General features: G+C 36.7%; 1 protein-coding gene across 2 annotated transcripts in view; it reads left to right on the top strand.

Annotated features, from left to right (window-relative positions):
• Positions 1-25,237, top strand: part of CPED1 (cadherin like and PC-esterase domain containing 1) — a 286,479-nt gene that overhangs the window by 216,542 nt on the left and 44,700 nt on the right. For both annotated transcript variants that reach the window (XM_037056521.1, XM_037056522.1), the window contains exon 17: positions 19,193-19,310. In XM_037056521.1, the coding sequence (XP_036912416.1) occupies positions 19,193-19,310 (118 nt within the window). The remainder of the gene's footprint in view (positions 1-19,192; positions 19,311-25,237) is intronic.

The raw sequence follows: 25,237 nt of genomic DNA, 5'->3' as shown, positions 1-25,237 counted from the left end.
GTAGCCTAGATGATCTGAAAAAGAGAGGCACATTATCTCATTTTCCCTGGATACAATACTAGTTAAAAGTGGAAAGAATTATAAACAGAGAGTTACAACTTCATTAAGCCCATGATGCAGGTCAGGTTTCCTGGCAGCCAATTCTGCCCCAGGGTAGTGCTAGACATGTAGTCATTTACAGGCAGAAGTAATAGCAGATTATATAGTTCTTTCTGTGCAACATGTGTTAAAGTTTTATGTAGCCGTTAATGTTCCTTTCCTACAGAAAATGGTCAGATAAGTATAACTCCAAAAAAAGGAGGTTATTCCCTAATCTTGATGATTAAAATGAGCGCTGCAGGCCACCTCCATAAAACATTGGGGTTTTTTTTATAGGACATGATTTCTTTTCATTATTAATTCAAGAAAAAGCTGGCCATTCCGGCAAGGTTTATTTTGTTGATGAGGATTTCAGATAAATTTTAAATACTAAAAAAAACAACCTATGTGGCTGTATTTGCTAATAGGTATAATAAATAACAATAATATTTCCTTTTTGAAGGATTTTTTTCTTAAATTTGTATACATTGTCAAGCATGAAAGTCTTTCCATGTTTTATGAGGCCATTAAAAACAGGACCCTTTATAAATCAGACATTGAGAAATTATATGAATATTTATAACTTGGTATTTTATAATCCCACTTATCTATCAATGAAGCAACACTTCCAGCTGGAGGAAGTTAATAATTTTGTTCCTTTTGTTTTTCACCCTATAAGTGATTCTGAGTTCTTTGTTCACTGTTTCTACTGTGGAAAGATTTTTCTGGTTACTCTTCAGTTGATATTTAGGAAAGCCTATTTTCTGGTAAGTTTGGATATAATCTTTCCTTCACACTTTCAAAGATATTTAGAATTGTTGTTTTTAATTTACTTTCTGAAAACTGAGCTCCAATTAAGGCTGAAATAAATTTTTTAGTAGTTGAAACTGGAGAATGGAATTAAATATGATCTTATATAAAGAAATGAAACTTAAAGCATTCATTTGGCTCACTTTTCTTGACTCACTCAAAAGCATTCACCTGAAGTGATCACTGCGTTACGGCTAACACTTTGCTCACTTTGAAGGCATATGATACTGTATCCTGGCCAATTCAAATGTACTTTAAATATTCAGGAATGAAAAAAACTCTTTAAAACATGAATTGGTAGCAGTTAGAAAACTGCAAGTTATCAGACCAATTTATTACCTTAAAAAGGCAAATAAAAGCTGACTTGGGACCAAATGTAGGCTATAAGATCCATGAGAAAAGAAAGGTCATTCATTCCTCTGACAGTAACACGGACTAGACAGCTGCTGTCCCAGGAATTTTTAACTTGGGGAGATCCAGTCATCTGCTTCCTACATGCAAACACAGGCCACAGTAATGCTCCTTCTTTCCTCTTGAAATAGAAACTGCAGTGGTTGCCCCAGACCCACAACTTTGCTTTTTGTGATTGAAGTTACCTGTGGTCAGCCACTATTCAAAAATATTAATTGAAAAATTCAAGAAACAAACAATTCGTAAGTTTTAAATTGCACACCTTTGTGAGCAGCATGATGAAATCTCTCGCTGTTAGGATCCATCCCACCCAGACGTGAAGCAGTCCTTTGTCCATCACACCTTAGGCTGTATGGTCACTTCGTAGCCATGTTGGTTTTTAGGTCCATGGATGCAGTATCAATGTCTCAGGGCTTGAGCTCAAGTAATCATTATTGTACTTAATAAGAGCCCTGAAACAATTCACATAACTTTTATTGCAGTGCATTGTTATAATTGTTCTATTTTGTTATTACTTACCATTGTTAATCTCTTACTACACCTAATTCATAAATTAAACTTTGTCATAGTTTTTTAAATGTAAGTATAGGAAAAACTATTGTGTCTATAGTATTTGGTACTATCCAGCAATTTCAGGCATCCACAAGGGGTCTTGGCATAGATACCTAAGGAGAAGGTAGAACTTCTGCATATCAGTGCTAACAGGAGCTTCAGCTGCTTAAGACATATCCTCCTCAAAAGGAAAAGACAGGCTGAATGCATGGAAGTGGGGCATGGAGCTCTCCCTAAGAGGGCTAGTGAAAGCAGGCTAATGACATTTTTCTTGTTTTAAACAGATAATTAAGAACCCTTGGCTTTTAACTCTCTAAGAAGAAGTTTTAAATGGGCCAAAATGGACAGCCAGGAGTCATGAATATTAAGACTACAAAAAATGTGTTCACTATACAGAATATTTTGCATAATTTAAAATTACTGATCTAATTAAAATATAATGAAATTTTAATTTTTCTTACTAAAATTAATTTGCACAGAACTTTTAAAGAATGTATCTAGGGCATGAAACAAAACCATGACAACCTTTTATTAATGGTTGTTTTAATACTATTTTTATTGTTTTTATTCCAAACAATACAAAATATATTGAACAAATTATGAATATTCTTTTTAATCTTGCCCCAAACATCATGCCTTTTAAATATTGTATACATTTACTCAAAAATGAGATAATTCAACAGAAACTTTTGTTGTTTATAACCTATATTTTTACCTTGCAATATTATGGCTATCTTTATAGATCAATACATACCTATTTTTTATCCTTTTTATTTTTTTAATTTTCACTGGCTGAAAAAACTGGTAGTATCATGAATTAAGAAAAAAATCACTCATAATCCTACCACTTTTTAAAGAAAACTAAGGAAATCTGCTTTCCATTTATCTGATTCTATGCACCCACACTTAGTCTCTGATGCTAACGATAACCTTTGGGAGCACACCCTTCAGATTTTGACCGGATACTGACATGGATGGATACTGGCATGTCTATATTCACATCTGCATCTATTTATCTTTTTAAATATGAACAGTAACTGTGTTGAATTATGCTCTGAAACTTTCTCTTTTCCCCAACCTTAATATGTATGTACACTTTCAGGTCTTTTTAAAGGCCACATAATATTTCATTATATGAATGCACTATTTTGACTTGTATAATCTGTTATGACAGACACTCAAGTTGTTGCTTATGCTTTGCTATTATTAATATTACTACAACAATTATCCTTTTATATATAAAGGTTTGCATACTTGCACTGTTATTTCTGTATCAAAAATTTCTAGAAGTGGAATTAATAGATGAAAACAAATGAGAATTTTATATTGCAATATACCCTGACAAATTACTTTGATAAATAAATAGTGTATAAGTATGCCTGTTTTCCCACACCCTCATCAACACTGATATTAGTTACAAGATCATATGTTAAAGTGAAAATCTTAAATCTGCCTCATTCTCAGACCAATCGACAAAGACTTGCACAAGAAAATGCTCTATTAATTTATATATATCACTAGGAGTCATTGATTCTTGTCTCCAATCACAGTTATTTCAGACTTTCTTATTTCTTGGGTTCACTCTTGGGTTCAGAAGGTCTGTGTGCCTAGAAAACAGGACAATTATGGAAAGAGTAGGGGGGCACTCAAGTGAGAGAAACTGATATCAAATGTGAAGGATTTGGGTTATTATGCCAAAAACCTGGATTCAAGCGCATCACCACTGGTGAAGGAAGGAGGGCACACAAAGCTGAGCAGGCAATGGTAGAGCATCATCATCTCAGAAAGACGAGAAATCATCACTAGGGTGGGCTCGGGTGGCTTCTCCTAACTCCCCAGGAATAAATAGTAAAGGAATATTGCTCTGATTCCAAGAAACAGTATTTTGATGAATTTTATAATCCTCATCCTTCTCAGAATTGTACTGCACATTTACCCATGTCATCCCACTGCTCATTGGGCAGTCTTCCTGTGCATTACATGAGCATTTTGAGCTTGACAAATAAAATGAACAACTATCCCTCATCTCGCTTTATAAAGCAGTCACTTCCTTCTTATATATCCATTCATTAGCCCAAAGATTTCCAAAAATTACCCAAATAATTTGTCTATCCTTAACTGTTTTTAACTCCCTCTCACACATCTCCTGTATCCTTTCCTCTTCCCCTCCATCCTAATTCAGTCATCACCTTCCCCATGAGGAATTATAGTCTCATAACCCACAGTCCTGACACTGGCATTAGCAGTTTTCAGTCTAGCTTGTGTATGTTTTTAACATGCAGATCTTGATTAGGTTACAATATCCCACCACACCCCTATCACCATTAGAATCCTTCCATCATATTCATGACATATTCTCAGGATAAAAAATGGTTATGAAACCTAGTGGACAATTTAATTTCATTTTTTTGTAAAATATATGCACATGTAATAAGTGTGTATAATACACACTTATTACATCTGTATAATACACAAATGAAGTACAGAATGCATACATTGAATGATGAGAAATTTAAAATGTTATCTGTACATTTTAATTTTATTTTCTAACTTGTTAGTGAATATGTGTATATTATAAATACATACATAGATACATAATGAATGAGGGAGCAGAGAGATAAAATCCAAGCCTCTTAGAATCATTTATAGCATTGCCATGCCTTGCTCTCTGCTCCCATACAGCCTGAATTCGGGCCACACCTGTGTCTTTGATGCACTTAAAGTACACCAGACCTCTCTAATTGTTGGATCTTGCATATTTATTCCCTCTTTTGAAGACATTTGTTTCTTCTCTCCCTGTTCATTCTTCAGATTTATTCCTCTTTCAACACCATGGCCCTCAAACACTGGGGCTATTTCATGTCATTTATCTCTGTACTACAGGGGTACAGAGGATGTGCCTCACATCCTTGGTACACGAGGATGTGAGGGCATAGCACGTGGTCCCTGAGCAAGTGAGTGATGAATAACTGTCCTGGCTGTAAGTGACAATTAGCTGAAGATGTAGCTTTCTTCAATGTTCACATTAATACTTTTTTATACAACCTCAGAAAAGAACTCCATATAGCTTTCTCCATGGTATTAAAGTAGACAGTGGCTGATTATGGTAGGCAAAACTTTGGAAGGCATGGACTTCTAATTGTATTAATCTTCCATTTTCTAAAAAAGACTCCTGGGTATTTCCTTACATGGCAAATTTAAATTTTGAAACTTTTTATTTAATTTTAATTATTTTTACATATGATAATTTTTACTCCCTTAACATTGAAATAATCACAGTCACTTTTAAAATCATCAAGGACTATTCAACTACATATGTATTGCTACTCAAATTCGATGAGAATTAAATAATACTTATTAGATAATTTTTAAACAGCTTAAGATTACTTATAACAAAAAAGATCAGAACAATTTCTTAATCCTCAAGCATATAAATATAAATATTATTGGAACTAATATGAGAACTTTTAGAGCAGGTTTTTAAAACATTGATTTTTTTTCTCCTATTCCATTTAATAAAGGAAAACACTCTGAATATGTGTTCTTATGTATATTCAGGTAGAAACAATTTTATGAATAATTGTTTTTTCTAATCTGCACTCTACTTTTACCATTTAGTACTGCTCAGCAATATCTAATTACCAACTCATTTTTGATTTACAATACATACAAAATTGTTCTCAAAAAGTGAGGAAAGTGTTTGTCTAATTCTCATTACAAGTAAAAAATGATTCTGTTTGCAAATCAAAGAATTAAAAAATGTATATATTTTCATATCTTGGGTTTTCATAAAATGTAGTTGCAGATAAAAAGTAAGTTTTCTAGCCCTGGGCTGGCGTAGCTCAGTGAGCACAGGCCTGTGAACCAAAGGATCGTGGTTCGATTCCCAGGCAGGGCACATGCCTGGGTTGCAGGCCAATTCCAAGCAGGGGACACATGAAGGCAACCATACATTGATATTTCTCTCCCTCTCTCCTTCCCTTCCCCTCTAAAGATAAATAAATAAAATTTTAAAAAGTAAGTTTTCTATTTAAATATGTAAGAAACTTTTTCAAAGGGGAAAAATAACTCTGCAAGTGTTGAGGCAACTCAAAGGAAACATATTATATAGGCTTCTGATTGAGTTCACCCTTGCTACTCTATATATTCATGATAAACCCATGGCTGAGAAATGGACTAAATAATGGTCATTAAGAATACAAACAAAGCATTGTGTTGTGATTGACTAGCTACCAACACCTTCTCACACAGTGTCATCTGAATGACCAATTAATTCTAAGGTGTACATGAGCAATAAACATCCATATCCTGTTTTAAATGTGAGGAAACTGAGGCTCAGAGAAAGTCATTTATCTGTTCCATGGTACACAGCTAGCAGCAACACATGTGTTTTTCTTTTAAATTCCAGAATGATATACAAAAATCATAGACTTGTGTTTGAATTCTGGCCATACATCAAAGCCCTTAACTCTATAAGTGCCATTTGTTTAGAGATTCAATTAATTGAGCGAATCATCTCTAACTCACAGGTATGTTGCATAATGTACACAATGTGACTATTGGCACGTGATAGTCAATTCTAACCATAACCACATTTTTGAGCACTTATTGTGCATCCTGCATAGTTGGTTCTTCATCCAGTACATGTATCAGTTTATCTAATCTCTCAATAGTATGCAAAGCTGGCTTTCACAAAAGAGGAAACTGGAGCAACTAGGGGGTTCATTTGCCCAGGGTCACAAAATGGTAGAGCTGAAATATAAATTCTGAAGTCTCACACCATGGTACCATCAATAAAGTTAGACCCAGACCCTTCTCTTCCCTTCTTGTGCTACCCCAGCCGTGATGCCTTTGGGGAGCAAGGCATTGCACTCACATAAATTTCAGAGGAGAACTCTTTAGTATGGGACCAATTTCAGGGGCACAATAATAGATAACTTCTGATGTAGCATATAAGATATGACTAATATCTTTCAGAAAAGAAATTTCATTTTAAAAATAAGTGTAGTAGCATAATGTACTGTCTGAATAATGACCTTGACAATTGCTACCCAAGAATATTGCATTAGTGAACAATGGAAGGGGTGTATTCATATAATAGATCATGTCACTGATGTGTGACTTACTGAAAAAGGAAAACTTGCAGGTCAGTCAAGAGCTTATTCATCCACAGAAATGATTTCTTAATTATACCACACAGATACCTGTCATCACAGAATACTTCTTTTGTTTATAATTTTTAATAGATAGTAAATGGTGCCAGTTGTTCTCATATAACTTTGTGGTATTTTCTTTTATTTTAGTCTTTGCTATCACACATGAGTTTCTCACTCATGATCCCGTTATACAACAAATGATCCCACATGGTTTCTGAGTTCAGTGGTTTTGACACAAACTAGTGACCAGAGAAGGGATTTATTAATTGACTCTCCTGGCCATGGATTTTTTAACAGATAGTCAAAGAGATCTCATCAAAAATGACTTTCTCCTCGGGATATTAAAACTCTTTGAGACAGCTGAGTTCTATACAATATAAACAATGATAGATTGTTTAAAATTGTAATTAGCTTTATTAAATTATAATAATTTGGTGGAATGCCTTACCACTGACAGTGAAAACAGGAAAATCTATTTAAATTTTTTTTGCCCGAAGTTAGTTTAGTTGGCCTACACCATATTTTTTACTTAACACCTACTTGTTAACTTTCCAGAAACCTATACGCCATGGAACAACCATTTTGAAACACATAGTCCTTCTTTAAACTATTGTATAACTTTTATTTCACTCAAATTTTTAAAGTACAATTAAAATACTATTTTGAACTTTTATGAAACACTATATGAAATGATAAAAAATAATGGCTGGTCTATTGAGCAATTTATTCTCATAGATATGATTTTTCCTGGTTACTAGCCTTAGCTGTTAAACCATTCCATCATGTACTCAGTTCCAATGACAAGGACCATCTGGCATGAGGAAGGGGAATCGGTGGGAATTAGTAGTGTCTAATGCTATGTCCACTTAGGTTTGACCTGTCAAACTTAGCCAATACAGTGAGGACTCAAGGCACAGTTGGCCTTTTAAAGATAAAACACTGAGGAGAACTAAAGTATCAGATCTGGGCAGGGTAACAACTGCAGAGTTGTAGAACAAAGCAGGGGCCTGACTTTAAAGCGGTGTTAGCTATAACTCGGCTCTGCTGGGCCAGGCAAATATATCTGATTGGTGACAGCAGGATCCCAGAACAGCTGTTGACTAATGCAGAGAAGTGGCATATTCTGGATATCAGCTTGAAATGCCACCTGGTTGTGGATTATGGAGAAGCAATGGCAGAAGGCAGGTTCACTGAGCATGTGGCCAAGGAGGGAAGACCCAGTGACTTTAGCTGAGTGTAGAGAGGCAAGCTGGGCAGACTCCTAGCAGCAGCCTTTTGCAGGTAAGGCTGTGGAGACTTAGAGATATGTTATATATAAGGACTCACTCAGCAGACTTGGCTATGAATGAAAGAGTCATTACATCCCACACAGTGAGTTGTGACAACCATTTACAGTAATAGTCAAATCACAACAACACCATTCAAGTTAAAAAAAATAATGAGCTAATTTAAAACTTGTGGGGAATTTAAGACATACTAAATGACAATTTATATCTTGAAATTTCTCCAGGACACCTTTTATTGTAACTGGGGTCATGGAGTCTTTAGTTATGTGAAAATGGGCAACACTTAATTCTGCATTACATGCCAAAGAGGACAGCACATTTTCCACAGGAAAATGCCAGCTCCTCACTGGGCATGCTTGATGATAAGCTTGAGCTGATATGGCTTGGTTGGGTTCTGAACAAAGGGCTTCAGAGTTTTATAACTGACATCATATGCCCTACACAGTCCCCAAACACAAGGAGACAGAATCCATTCCCAATCTGTTCCAGATTGTCTTGTGTATTTTATGGCTAAGTACAGAATCTCAGGCTGATAGGCAGAGAAGAAAGGAAAAATCAGCAATTTGTTGTATCAGGGTTCAGTTAGTCCTCCGATGTAAAGGATGCCCACTCCTTTGTAGGCACTTGTACGGGAGAGGACCAATCACGCTGTGGTCCCCTCAGCCCCGCCTTAGTTGTCTTCACTTGGAAAGCTCATGAGCTCCCATCTGACTGGGAAGCTCCAGCGTATTTCATGTTGTAGTGTCCTTTGCAAAACAGAGTTGATCACATTCTTTTGTGCCAACACTGTGCCTGGAGCAATCTTCCTTGCAGCACTTGGCACTTTCTATAGCAGCTATGTGTTTCCATATCTGTTTTCTCTGTTCGAACTCTGTGAGGGCAGGAAATTCGGCTGGCTCATGTAGATGCTGAATGGATGTCTGTTAAAGGAATTAATTTTAAAAAGTGAATAGTATCATAAACCATCAACATCTTTGGAGAACTGAAAACATGACAAATAAATACTAATGATTTTGAAAATCAACACAAATTAATGTTTTCCTTGATGATTGGCAGCAATATATACGTATTTGTTCATTGTTTATCATGGGGATTAGTGTTAGGTCTTTAGTTAGTACGCATAATGTGCTAGTATTCAAAATTAAAAATGATTTGAGTGACAAAGCGCACCACTCAAACAGTGCTGTGAGGAAAGGTGCTGTGAGGCTTTTTCCCCTGGAGACAATAGGATTGGCCTGAGTCATTCGCACTCTTGCCCAGCCCCACTTTGGACCAACTATAAACATTCAAATATGCAGCTGGTTTTGTTTAGGGATGCCATGTGTAGCCATGAAAAAAGGGTCTTCCCTGATGAAGAGTTAATTGGTCTGTAAATGTTTTACAAACATAATCTCTGTTTCTTAGTGCAGTGTGTTTTATTTTATCTTGTTTTGTTTCTCAGTCTATGAATCGTGGGTTTGAAGTCAGATATACCCATGACTCAAACTCTAGGCATTCTACTCATTAAGCTGTTTGACTTCAGAAAAGCTTCCCAAGAAGTCTACAAACATTTATTATCTCATCTGTTGAATGAAGATAAAAATACTACTTTAAATATTTGTAAAGACGCAGTGCAGTAGTGTATAAGAAGTGCCTACCTTGGTGCTTGGGGTCACCCAGTTCCCCTATAAACAGAATTTCCTTTTCTGCTTGTCAATTCCAGGAGACTGGTATCGCCAAAAAGTTGGTACATAAATGCAGTAGGTACACTTTAGCTCTTCTTTAGCTCATGGCCTGTCCTCCCACAACTCCCAGAGTTTTTAAGATCAGAATGCCTGTAATTCACTGGATATCCATGAATTCTAATACATGTGATTACAGTGTTATTGCTCTGCTGTATGAAACACCAACCAGAGTGTTTAAAAGCCCTTTAATGGTTATAACATTTTCTATTGTTAATGTATTTCTGCCCTTCATAAAACTCTAAAATATGACTATCAAATATACTAAACTAATCATTTAACACTTGAGTTAATTTTACACTTAAGAACAGTTCCCAATACCCTTCATCCAGCTTTCCCTCACATTAATATTTGACATGAACATGGTACTTTATTAATGTGAGCAACACTAGAATGTTCTAAATAACTGGAAATTAATATTGCCATAATATATTTACTTAATGAAACACCTTATATGGATTTCATTAGTTTTTTCAGTAATATTATTTTTCTGTTCCACCATCCCGAATTGCTTTTAGTTAGCATGTTTCTTGGTCTTCCATAATCTGTGGCAGTTCTGCAGTTTTTCCTTGTCTTTGATGACCTTGATACCGTTGAAGGATGCAGGTCAGTCATTTTCTATAAGGCCTTTCGGTTTTGGATTGTATGATGTTTTCTGCTAATTAAATGAAGTTAAACATTTGTGGCAGAAAATTGCAGAAATTATGTGCTTCTTTTGGTCACTTGATAGAAGTAGTGTTGGCTGGATTTCTACACTGTAAAAATTACATTTTTTCTCTTTTAATTAATAAATATCTTAGGGGAGTGACATTTAGACTCTTCCTAGAGTATTTTTAGAAAGTGTGATCAACAGGTATGAAAATATAAGACTGTACATAGAAAGGACTGTCACATCATAATATAATGATTTTCACAAGTATCTAATTTTTACAATGTCAGAATATGTTTATATAAAAATTAATATTAACTTCTGATCTCACAATATCCTGATAGTTTGGACATTCAATTTTGAATGCACCAATATTTTTCTCTAGACCAAATTTAGATACACTTAGCATAATTTGAGCTTAATTGTGAGTGTATAAGATGATGATTAGTAGATAATCTTTAAAAATAATACTTAGTGCTAAACAATTACTATTAAGCCTCAAAACAGGTATAATTCTTGAGACATGTAATGAGATAATCCTTTCATAGCATAATATTTTCCTTATATCAGTCACTTGGTATGTTTTCTTCAAGTTTTAAAATACCACAATTCTTAAGATCATTGGGTGTATGTGATAGTGTGAGTGTGTGTGTAGCTGTGGTGTGTAGTGGGTACCAAGATAAATGTAGGCAGGAAATGTCCACATGGTGGCCAGAACTGTGTGACTGCATCTTTATTAAAATATTCAATTTTATTAGTGTAGAAGATTCCCTACCAAAGCTACATTTTTAAGAATCACAATCTCATATGTTTCATTAGTGGATGATTCATGAGTGGGACATGCTGAAAAAGCTATATCATAGCTAGATTCATATGAATGATCAATTTCCCCTGAGAAACCTGCTTGCTACTTTATATGTGGCAACATTTGTTATGCTTGGTGTCATTATCGAAAAGTACACATTTATTAAAAGCTGTCCTTTTAATAGGTCCTTTTAATCTCTGTTGCTTACTCATTATTCCTGCTCACTACTCTGCATCAATCTGAAAATAATAAATTTGATTCTTTGGAATAGGAAATAACCTTTTCTTTTTGTTGTTGTTGTTATTGTTTGGTCACTCTCAAATGTATCTGATTCTTCAGAGTATGAAAGAGCCCAAGGTCAAACATTCAGTTCCAATTCTATACTTCTTTGTTCAAATACCCAAACATTGATTCTTTCTTTTCATTTGCATTCACATCTACCCCTCTGGATTCCATCTGGACCCCAAACCAGAAGTGCTGAAAGACCACAACAAAGGCTGCTTTCCCTGGAGTTCCTAGCTCACTGGAAGTGGGAAACATTAGTCATTTTACAGGCCCCATCTCACTGGATCTTTCAGTCCGAAGTCTACACAGTCCAGACTCATCTGTATTTCCAAACTGAGAATAGAGGGTGCCTTTCAGAGTGGCCTCCAGCAGGCAGAGTGATGCTGGCCCCATTCTAATTAATCTGGGGGCCAGTTAGGTTAAAAAAGAAAAGTACATATTAGTTCAAGCATTTGGAATGTAGGAGAAATTTTTTTAAAAGGTATTCCAAATATTGATTCACATTAACAAACTTTATTGAGTAGTACCAATTCATCTGATTAAAATTTGTCCCGATTTTCCTTTTCCCTGAGTTAGATAGTATAACGTATGGCCACTTCACAGCTGATGTTTGCTTCAGGAAAGAAGCACACAATAGTGTTATCTCATACGGGGGCTCGTTACTACACAGATTCTAATGTGTTATAAGACTATGAACTCCAGACATAAACAGCAAGTCAAGCTGCTGTTTTCACATATGATTTTGCTACCCAACACCAAATTCTATTTTTAAATACGTTGAAAACTTACCTGTAAACTCTTACTAAGGCAGGGTAACATCAAGCACTTTTAAAACAATGTTTTTAGAGATCCTCCCTGTGCAAAGTAGAATAGCTTAGCTAATTTCTAATCTTTGTCAAAATTCAAAGCAAGGCAATTATGTAGGTTAACCTTCTTTACAGCAAATGTTTTATTAGAACAAACTAAGTCAAAATGTCTTCTCAGTAAAGGTATTTAATTTTGTACTGTCTTTTAAAAGGGCAGCTACTTAGTAAAATGTTTTATAAGTTTTATAAAGGGGATAGAGCTTAGAGATTTATCCGATAAGAATTTTAAACAGAACAAAAAATAAGACTTTACTTCCTTGCCACAATCCTAAAGTTTGTGTCATTAAAATGAGCCAAGGATGATAATCATGATTCTAAAATAATTGCACTGATTTCTGCTCAGTTCCTGTTTTGTTCTCTACACACCATCTACTCGGAACTTTCATGGCTGCATTTTCCTTCAGCTTCAGAGTGTTGCATATGCTCATCCTTCTACTTTGGAATATTTACTCAATTACCTTTTATTTATGTTTGCTCTGACAAACTATCAGTTTTGTCAACACAGAAGAATATTTGGTGATTATGCTGGCCCATAATCCTCCACAACCCTCAGAAGGAACCAGTTCTGCAGACATCTTAACGTGGGGTTTCTGAGCAGGAGAATTACACTACGAGACTGAATATTTCTGCCACTCTGAGCCCCCCAGGTTGTGGTACTTTGTTAGGGCAAACCTAGGAAGGTAATAGGCCTCAAAGGAGCTGATTTTACTTTATTTTACTTTACTCTTCTAAATATTATTTCCTTTACTTAAATTTGTATTTTTAAAAATACAAGCATGATTCATACTACTGGCAAAATCTTCAAAAATTAGTAAAAAGTGAAAGTTTCATTTTGCTTCCCCATCTCTGGCCTACTATTCTTAATCTTCTAAGACAACCATTCTTCAGAGTTGCATGTGTATCGTTCCAGAGGGTATGTGTGTGCAGTCAAGCATGTATAATATCTATCACTTTGTCCTGCAACTTTCTTTATTGCTTTTAGTAATGTATCTCATATATATTTACTTGCATCCTTCTTCTCTAAGAATTACAAAATATGCTGTTATATGGACATGTAAGTTATTCAACCTGTTCCTAATTGATGAACACAAGTTGTGTTGAGTTTTCTTGACATGAAACACCGTAGTGAATTATCTTGCACATGAATCTTTGCAGACTTTATAAAGTATATCTGTGGGGTAAATTCTTAGCATTATAATTCTACTTGTGAGATATTTCCAAGTTGCCTTTCATAAAGGATATAAATCTCTTTTACTATATTTTAATCCTCATTGAGAACATGCTTACTGACATTTTTTTAAGACAGAAGGGAAAGGAGAGAGAGAGGGAGAGAAACACCTATGCTAAAGAGAAACATCAGTCAGCCATGTCCCACACCCACCCACCTGTGGGATGATCCCACAACTCAGGCACGTGCCCCCGGGAATTGCACCAACAGCCTTTCGGTCCACAGGGACAATACTCAAGCCAACTGAGCCACACCAGTCAGAGATGAATGTGTATTTTTAAATACACATTAGGTGGGAGTTTTTCATTTTAATGAGAAAAGGAGAGAACTGGTTCATCTTAAAGAATAATTCCATGAGGCCAAAAAGGTAGGTTTTAAAAATACTGGCCAGATTAAATAGTCCAATTTGGTATTACTCTAAAAATATAGCAATATCATCTTAAAATGAGAAGTACTATTAATTCTTTGTAACTAAATACTTTGTAAGAAATTACATGGGCTTTCAGAGAAACTAACAAGAAAGAGTGGTCATGTACTCATAGGTAGGACATGGGGCAAAACCCAGGGCACCTCAGTATCTTGTTAGTCAATGCAGCACTGCATGAAAAGTTAATTATATTTTAGATTACGTACTAAACATACATATTCTGCACATGTTTGAACAAGAAAACCCCTGTTAATTATCTTATTGACTTCTACTGAGAACTATGACAGCCTGCTCAGGAATTTGTGAAATCTCTAACAAAATGATACATTCTAAATTCAGAGCTTTCTAGAGTTAATGTCATTTTAATCAACACTGCAAAATATTACCTTTCCCATGCATCTAGACTTGGAGCTCCAAGAGATGACGCTTAAGATCAGAAAAGCTGTCGTTAGTGTTCTTGAATATGCCTGAACTTGACCAAATTACTGATCACACCAGTGAAGAAGAAATGAGAGATACTAATTAATTTTTTCTTCCAAGATTGTTTAAGTTTTTTTAATTACTCAAAGTAGTCACTTTTAAGATCTAAAGAAATATTGAAAAAAATTTATATGGACTGAGAAGACTAAGTTTCCTAAGACACTTAGAGTAAGAGAGAACTTTGGCTCCATCTTTTATGTTTATAGTTGTTTGACAAGTAGGAATTTGTTTTTCTTCCACAGCAGGAAGTGCAGAAATACATAGCCCAAGTCTTTCTATCTTTCTGCTCATGGTTGCCTCGTGGTTACAACATGGCTGCTCCTCCCATAGGCTCACATCTGTATTCCAAGTGGTAAGACAAAACAGAATGACAAAGAAAAAAATGATATCAGGGAAGCAAAACTTCTCCAGAGATCTATAGCCCATTTCCACTTACATGTCTTTGGCTAGAATTGTGTCACACAGCCATGTCCAGCTACAAAGGAGACTGGGAAATAGAGTTTCGTTTGGGTGGTTTTTTAATGCTAGATATATTGCTTCCTACAACCCAACAAAGGTCTTTCTGTTAGAAAGGGAGAAAGGAGAATAGATACTGTGAAGGCCCCTGACATTGCTGCAGTACTCAAGATCATTTAATGTAGCTTCCCTGTCTCCTCTCTCCACCTTTCACCCTTTTACAGTGAGAAAATGAAATCAGCTGGCTTATTCAACATCACACAGCCAGTGCATGGCAAAGCTAAAACTGAAGTTCACGAGTCGGACTCCACACGGTGGTGCTCTTTCCAGTGTACACCACTGTTCTCTCATCCCGTGACAAGTGCCCAAAGCCCACCCAACTGCACTGATACCACTTCGTCTTCTCAAAACTCCCTCAACTCTGTCAGGCACTCTCTGGACCTGAGTCTGTATACACTTTGTTTCATTCAATGTTAAGGCTTACCTTGTTTGGCTGCACCTGGAGAATGATGAATATACACTCCATCAGGCTGCCCTGACTTTCCAAAACATAAAGGAATAGGAAATAGGAACTGGAGACAAAGCTTAACCACGCAGGAGAAATTTAATGGGAGCGCAGAATATAATAGAATATTCTTTCACCTAAACCACAGAAAAAACAGGTGTGACTTTAAATTTTATTTACTTCAAAACATACTGTCTTTCTCCTAGTCTCTGCTTTGTTTATCCTTTGCAATATTGCCTTGATTCTTGTCTTATTTGGAATTTACTAGAGCTGTGGCTGCTTAGAACCCACATGGTGACGTGCTGACGACTGCACAGCAGGCGCTCATGGGAACTTTGAGCTGAGGTTGACACGGGAGTCAGAGACCAGGCCATGGTTTTAAGTAGCAGAAGTGGCCACTCAGCTGGCTCCCACCCACACTTTGCTTTTCTGCATCCTGCATTATGTTTATTCTATTATCATGGGCCCATATGTAGGATCCTGGGCATTGCTCTCTATTGCCAGTCATGTGTTTCAGCAGCTTTAAAATCAGATCAGCACATGCTTCTGCATCATTACAGTAAATCTCTTCTAAGCTACAGTTAAGAGGGTAATTAGGACAAATAAGATGTGATTTCAGTTCAAGATTAAGAAGAAACTTCTGGTGAACAGTTAGACCATGTCTTTTGAGGTCAGAGCCTTGCGTTCTCAGTACTTGACACAGTGTAGGTATTAAATTAAAAGCTCTCCATTTTAAAGATGTATCTACAACACTTAGGACCACATTATGAATGAATCATTCTTCCACTGAGTTTTGTGCTAACTTGGAGGTGCCATCTTCAAGAAGATTACACAATTTGATATTAAAACATAGATCGTCAGCATGTTTATGACACCATTTGATATTAAAACATAGATTGTCAGCATGTTTTTAAAAACAACTCCTTGTTTTAACTGAAGATGTCAGATGGATTCTACCTCATGCCTCTGACATGCAGTTGCTTCTTGGAATTCCCACCTCCCAATTACCTGCAGCCTTCATTTCAGATGCCAGCTCCTCAGAAAGGAGGCTACTCAGGCCAGTCTGAAATATTGCACAGCCAGTCTCAGTGACTGAGTCAGTTCCCACAGGGCATCTTTCTCGCTGATGGATATTTTCCAGTTACGTTCAAGGCCTCCACACACCAGACCAAGACTCTGTCTGAACTCTCTTCCCACTGCCCTCCAGATGAATACTAGGATGTGCTTATGAACATACACCACATAGACCCTAAGCAATAGACTTTTTCAGGCAAAAGCTTAACTAAATCCAGACTTTTAGAAACATTCCAACATTATTACATATACATGTGATTATATGTAATGAATAATGTATATAATTAGTAATTGAATGCAACTACTTAGTATGAAATACATGAATTTTAGGTGTTGTGACATGTTCATGGTCTGTCTCATATGCTATATATTGTTCTGTAACAAAATATGTTCTTCAGGTTTTTCTTCATTATGTGTCTTGGAAATCTCTCCACATTAGTTCATTTGTATCTGTCCTCATACATGTTCTTATGCATGTCATGAGAGTTTCTCTGGAGTGGGCTCTAAAGTCTGACTTCAAGGCTGTGGAGTCTGAGAATTGTTAGGGTTAGTGCACATTGTGTTCCGAGATAGCTGAGCCAATTTACACTCCCATTGGCACTATATGATGGTAATTACTTCTCACTGTTCTCTATAACATTTAACATAAACATCTTTTTACCTTTTTATGATACATACATAATGACATTTTTCTAGCCTTCACTAAAAATAAATGTGTAGATAGATGTTTCTACACATACACATACACACCCCTCATTCAGATGATTTATTCATACTAAAAACTCCTCACATTATAAACTTTGTGTTATTTTAATTTTTATTTTAATGAACATTTTAATACAAATCATATTTCTATAATTTTAATAAGAATCTTAAACACCAGTTTCAGTCATGAATTAAACATGAAAATATGTTTACTGAATCAAGATTTCAAGAAGCCGTATACCACCCATGCCTGCCATCCCTTAGTACTCCGGATCTTTGTGTGTGAGACCTGGGGATCTTATTGAGGGTCAGGATGTTTGAGAGTGTGAGGGAAGGTGACTAGGAATTGCTCACTAGAGGCAGAGTTAGAGATCAAAGAAGACATCAAACCAATTATTTCCCTCCATTATCGAGAATTTATTACATAAAGAGGGCAACAACTCTAACCTTTTACGCATTCAAAAATATTTATTTTTTTCCTATTGTGTGGTAACTACTGGGTGTGTGACGGGGTGAAATAACTATTTGTTCTCATGGAACATTCAGCCTTGTGTAAAAGACTCCATCAGCAAACCTAATTACCAAGGGTGGGTAGTGGGAAGGAGATGCGTGGTACTGACATAGACAAAAACAGAGCTCTGTAATTGTGTGAGGATTTCAGGAAGGCCTTGCAGAGGCCTAAAACAGAAAAAGATACTCTCCATGCAAAATTAAGGAAGAACATTCCTAGGAGAGATCACAGCATTTTTACCTGCCCTAAATTGTGGTGAACTGAGAAAACCTGGCGAGAAGGGTGGCTGTGGAATCAGGTGAGCTAGGGTTGGACATAGGACAGGTACAGGTGCCAATAGCTTTGAAGAACAAGCTAAGAGAAAATGAGAGTGATCCAACCTGCTGGAGCAGAGAAGTGATGAGGAGACAGGTTCCAGAGAACCAACGAACGCTGACCTCCACTGCGCGTCAGATGAGAGAAGGCAGTGCTTGGTACTGATGGACCGGGCCTCCACAACGATGCTCATGGCCGCAAGATGTTACCTGCTTGTACAAATATGTGACCGTGTTCTGAATAAAATGCGTGGATTTAATTACATTTATGGCACATCATGTGTCCTTAATAAATGTTGAAATAAAAATCATCTGTTAATTTGGCTGGGGTGGGGGGAGTGGTGGAGGTAAATGGAGACAACTGTAATTGAACATTTAACATATGTTCAATGTTCAAATGCTTAATTGAACATTGAACATATGCTCCTTATAAAACAATTTTAAAAAATTCATCTGTTACATCAGCATTCTTCCAGAATGTTTCCCATTTCCCTTCTCATAGTGACTATCTTTTCCACAGCATTAGAGGATAAGATCATCCTCCACTATAGCACGTTTTTAATGTGTTGGCACTCAGGGTATTTTCAAAGTAAAACTGGCATCTATTCTTTAAAAATTGACAGAGCAGTACATGAATATCAATACCAAAACATTAAATTGTCATGAAATTTATATTAATCCTCTAATGTGACAAGCTGTATGTACTTACAGTACACACAACTATTGATAAATCAATACACTAAAAATAATAAACAAAAATTGCTCCGTTATCCATAAAAAAGTTATTTGTCACAGAAAACCTTAGTTTTTAGATTTTATTACTATGGGATGGGTTAGTTACTTTGACAACTGATTTCTGTCATTTTAACGCAGGACTGTGGCTTGCTGATTCACCCAGAGGAAACCTGTGGGTTACTGCCGCTTCCCTCTGACTACATTGAAGCCATTTCACAGCCCGAACTAAAAATTTGTCCATCTGGGGATACAAAAGGTGATTATCACATCTCTTTCAAAAACTCTAATGAAGATAAGTATGTGCTTACTTTAAAAATCCTTATAATCAGGGTAACAAGTTACTTTTTCATTCATATGAAATGCATTGTTTTACTATGTGAAATATTTTGATTAATTAAACACTTTCTCTTCACTCTCTGCTCTTTGCCCACTTAATTTCTACTCTCCTACACACCTCAGCCCAAATGTGACTTGTGCCAGAGTCTTCTTGAGCCTCCTACTTGTTTTCTTTTTCTGTGCTTCCTAGAGCCCTGTGCTATTCCTCCATAGCAGTTTCCAGAATTATTTAAGGGATTAAGCATGTCATCAAGTGTTTACTGTTAGTGCTCCCAGGCTCTCCGTTGCATAAGGGCAGGAGTCTGGCTGCTCACACTGGATCAACCCACTTAGGACTGTGCTTTCTACAGAGTAGGGGCAAAATGAGTGTCTATTGACCTTGTGAATTAAAGAAAGCCAAAGAATACACATTTAGTTTTAAATAGTATTCTCTAATTTAAAAAAGTATTTGGGAATTATTCTGTCATCTTCTATATATTGAGCATTAATAGAGGCAGGAAATTGTGATGGCCAATTCCAATTAGTGTTCAATACTTCCTAAGCCAAGAGTAGTCCATGAATGACAGACTTTGCAGCCACTGTCTGCATCCCCACTTCTCCCCTCCCCCAGCATGCCTCTTTCAGGGAAGACCAGGGGAGCAAGCCAGAGATGGGACTGAAATGCCTCCGAGACATTAAGAGGTGCAGGGAGCAACTCCGAGATTCCTGGTTACCACTCTGGCCTCCTGACCCCAGGTCTCCCTTCATCTAAAAAGTCTGAAAAAATACTCAGTGTTTTTACCCTTGCCATGAACTTCACACCACAGTTTAAATGGGGAATGAGTTTCACAAATGGGCAGGACGAATCACAATTTGGCATGCACAGTTAACAAACGTGGGCATATCCTCATTCCTGAACATGTGCTCTAAATAATAAATTACAGTCGGTGCATAGAGAGGGACTTTCCCATTATGGTGTGTCAGGTGGTATAGTTTATGATTCTCTTGGCTAAATGAGATATATATTCTTGAATACAAGGGAGACACCAATGTGTCTTGTATTTTTTTACCAGATGACAATTTATGAGAATCGTAAAACAACTTAATTCCATTCCTCCTCTGAACCAAGTCAAAAGTTCTTCAACAAAAAGTCAAAGATACATTACTGAGATTCTTCAAGAGGTCTTGTCTGTTAGATTTTCACTAATTTACACCAGGCCCTGACACAAAGCTGTGGCAGAGCCTGCTTCTCCCTGGAGAGGCCCATAGGGCAGGAACCTCCTGGTAACCTGAGCAGCTGAACTTCCTTAGAGAAACCCCCCAAATGCACTCCCCAGGCAAGCCCATCACCCTAGTCTGACAATTCCAGGCCTCCATAAGATGGCCCTTCCTATCTCTCTCAACTCATCCCAGCCTTTCGGCCTCACTTATGCCAATAATACTGCTGCAGGACTCCAGGCTTTGTCCACTTTATTCCCTGCTCCTACAAGTTGTCTTCTCACCTTTGGCCAGTTCTCCTGATGCTGTATCTTCCCTCCAGAAAGCCTTTCTTTACCACTCCACCCCAAGATTAGCTTCTCTCTGTCCTCCCAGAATACTTTGGATGCATGTCTACAACAGCACTTATCTCATGGCTTCAAGCGCTTGTTTTCCACATTTCTCTCTGTCTCATCAGTAGTCTGTGAAGTGAAATGATGCATCAGAGTGGGTCAGTGATGCAAGACAAAGCCAGTTAAGATTAGAATATATATACATTTATTTTTATCTAACAATTCTTATTTTTGTTTTATAATATACATAATAAATATAAATACATATGTATTTGCACACATGTTGCAGTGTATGTGTATTAATATATTAATGGTGCATTAGATATGTGTTTTGCCTGATGACTACCCTGGATTGTATGTTTCTCCAGAGCAGAGATTGTCCTTTTCAATGTCTAATAGATGATTTTAGAATGGTTGCTGAACTAAAACCAAGATCCAAGCCCTCCTCCCTTGCACAGAGGAGTGTGAGCAGCCAGGGCACAGTCAGCCAGGGGTAACTGCTCCACCTGGGAGGTCCTGAGGAGTCCAACAAAATGAATGAGATCGGCGACAGTGGTTTGCAAGAATGGATTTTTTGATTTCCTTCCTTGATGGTAGGGCTCCCTCCTGCTGGAAGATATTATCATGGTATACAGCATTGGCAGGAAGTTTATTTAGGAGCTCTAGCTTCAGCTTATTGTTTTTTAGGTCACAGGTTGTTTCCAAAATCTGATTTTCACAGCACGATATAAGCATTTGGCAGAACTAGATTCATTTTTTCACATTGCCAATATAACGATGGTCCAATATCTTTTTAATGGTACTAGCCAATATAATCTTGAGTGACTATTTTCTTTTATATAATTCTTAAGTTGATTTCTAATATTTAGAAAATAATTCAATTGTAAGACATAACCTAAGGATAAAATCTATTATTTAACAAAGAAAATTAATTCTTCTTATTTGGAAAAATAAATGTATTCAATGACTATTGAATGAGAATGTCTTTAAGGAAAATAATTCAGATTTCATTTTATGACATGTAAATAAAAGCTTAGTCATATTTTAGGAAGAAAACATGACAACTTACACTTTAATGTTTCTAATACTGAAAATATGGGTAGTATTTTTCTTCCTGTGTCTAAACTACTTTATTTTATAGCATTATAAAGTCTGGAATTGGTATTATCATCTGTATGATTTTATATCTCACTGTGGTCCTAAATTACAAACTTAATTTTTTTTCATTATATTGCCCAATCTGATTTACTAAATAACTGAACTCTAACTTGTATTAAGTACAAAGCTATAATTACAAATCATATAGCTTCTCCCAAAAGGCAGTTTTATGCCTTAGGATGTTTTTCCCGAAAACATATGTCATATTTTATTTCAAAAATCACAGGTTTGATTCTCTCAGTAGAATTTATGTTCTATTTTTGACAGTTTTAGTTAAGAGCTGGTATCATTTAAAATAGCATGGAACTCCAGTCCTGCAGATGTTATACAGATGTCTGATTTAAGCAGTATTACTAACTCAATAAAAAGGCATTGGCAACTAATAGAGAACACTAAGAGTTATGACTGTATAAATATATAGTAGGAGGAACCGTTGAGGCCAAATTTTTACAGACCCAATCCATTGTCCTTTTCGTGTGTCTGTGATTTTGTGCCTGCAAACTAATTGCACCCATATTTGGATCATGTGCTTGTATTTGGCCACTTGTTTCTTCAGCCTGAGCAGCAATTGGCCAAAGAAGGCCTCGTTCTTGCAAAATTAGCTGTGAGCAAAGGGTGCGGGATTAGGGGAAATGTCTGTGGGAGAGGGTGCAGGTGCTCTTAGATAGCCAAGGACCTGATGAAAGAAAGCCGAGCCCCTCCAAATATTACCACATATAATCTCATGAGCAGAGATACCTCCACATCCCATCCCACCATCCTATTAGAAAGAAAATTAACAACAATGTTTTTATCTTTTAAATAGCTTTTAAAAAAGATTTTATTTATTTATCTTTAGAAGGAAAGGGAAGAAGAAAGGGAGAGAAATATCAACGTATGGTTGCTTCTCATGCATCCCCTGCAACCTGGGAACTGGCCTGCAACCCAGGCATGTGCGCTGACTGGGAAGTGAACCTCGATCCTCTAGTTTGCAGGCCTGCACTCAATCCACTGTGTTAACACCATCCAGGGCCAATGTTTTTATTTTAAACATAGTCTTAATCAACACAGAGTAAATTCAGGTGTTTGAAATAAAGATAAATTCATTTAAAAAACTATTTATGGGTTTTCCTGTAAGGACTACCAGAAAGACGGTCAGGCCATATTTCATTTTCAGCTGATGATTTTGTGCTGACCTAGCCAAATGTAATAAAAGAATCAGCAAACTGGAGACTTCTGGGCCTCAGTTCTGGTCCAGCCCGTTATTAACAGCACGATTTCACTTGGTCATTTAACTCCGTGGACCTCAGTTCATCTCACCTCTAAAAGCAGGAGATTCCATTCCAACCCCATCCAAGAGGGTTCTATATGCCCACAAAAAGCTCATCTCTATGAAGTAAAGGCTCTTCCAGAAGGAAGTTTTCTTGAGGAATTAAACAACAAACATTAAACATAAGGCTGTATCTAAATCACATAGAATAAGAGACCAGGCAAAGAGGCGAAGAAGGGGTTAGTTATTGATTATAAACCCCATATGCCAGGTCAAAATTACATTTAGAAAGCAAACTATATTTTGAAGAAAAAACACAGAAAAATTGTAAAAGAGAATTGGATAGCAAAAAACACACTCTAAAATGTTCTGCATTGCATCTTTTAGTAGTACTGCTGTACTCCACATGTGGGAACTTGGAAACACCTATCACCTAGCAGACGTTTTTTCTCTCCGATGTATACAGTCTATTCTGTAGGCCAGTCATGTCTGCAGTCTTGCTTCAGGCCACCTCATCACTATCCCAAAGCACCACCCCATTCCATATGTCCAAATCTTGTCTATCCAAAAGACCTGATTTCACTTATGTGTTCCACGGAAACTTCCAGACAACTCTTGCCCTCATGGCACCTTCTTTATTCTGAACTACTGTGGCTTTACTTAAGGTGGGGGTGGGGGGTAAAATATATTCATCAATCGCTAGATATCAGGCACTGTGGGAGATGCTATACATACAAAGAGAGACACCCCCCAAAACCCCATAATTTATTTATCAAAAACTGTGTATTTATTCTTACATGTTTAAACTTCACTCACCTTCAAAATACTGTCTATTTGATGCAATACAGCTATTGGGACATTTTTTCCACTGCTTAATATAGTTTTTGAACTCATCAATGTTGATGCCTTTTAGTGCTTCTGCCGTTTTTTTGTGTCACTGCTTCCACATTGGCAAAATGTTTCCCTTTGAGAACTTTTCATATGGGGAGAAAAATAGTCATTCATAACAAGATTGTGTGAACAGGGAGGGTGGGGCATGGGGGTCGCTCTGTTTTTGGTCTAAAACTGCTGAACACTCAGTACAGTGTGGATAGATGCATTTGGAAATCGCCCATCATGAAATGGACAAACACGTTGAAAGAGTTTTTAAAACAAATTCACTGTAACTGAACATAACCTCTCACAACAACACCAGCTGGTACACGGGTACACTGGTACAGATGGATTCCTAGAACACTCACCTAGTAGGGGGAGCCTGTACTACAAGGGGCCTGCCCTCCAGAATAATTTCAGGGGTCCTCCCTTGTATTTTTCTTATAAAGAAAAGATTAAGTGATCTGTACAAGATAAAAAGTAGTCCTCAACCTTGGCTGCATATGGAATTAACTGAAAACCACTTCAACAATACTGCCTGAGCCCGATACCAAGAGCTCTGATTTAATCCTTCTGACCAACAATCTGGGCAAGGGGATTTTAAAGCTTTCCAGGTAACCCTACTGAGCAGTGTTGAGATCCATAGAACTAGCTGGAGGCAGAGCCCAGGTGTGTGTCTCCAAAGCCCAGGCTCTTTCAGTGCCGCACAGATATTTTTACTCAATTATGCATTACTTATTATTATGCTACAGTTATTTTACATTTGTGAATCATAAGCCTGGAATCTGGTTATAAGTTTTTGAGGTTTAACATAGTTAGGAGGTTTAAATAAATTGATTTACTAAAAGTGCTCAGACTATCTCTAGCACCTGGCAGGTGCTATGAAAGTGTTAATTATTTTTTTAATTGTTGTGATATTTTAACACCAATAGCATCTAACAGGGTAGCCACCTCAGTAAAGAACTAAATTAAAATCCTGCTAGAGAGTAATATTTTCTTTTATCTCCCCCAGTTTCTCTCTCACGATACCTACACTTC

This window comes from Sturnira hondurensis, unplaced genomic scaffold, assembly GCF_014824575.4.
Source record: "Sturnira hondurensis isolate 20B ecotype Veracruz unplaced genomic scaffold, ASM1482457v3 Scaffold0008992, whole genome shotgun sequence".
Classification (NCBI taxonomy): domain Eukaryota; kingdom Metazoa; phylum Chordata; class Mammalia; order Chiroptera; family Phyllostomidae; genus Sturnira; species Sturnira hondurensis.
This window is presented reverse-complemented; position numbering and strand designations above follow the sequence as displayed.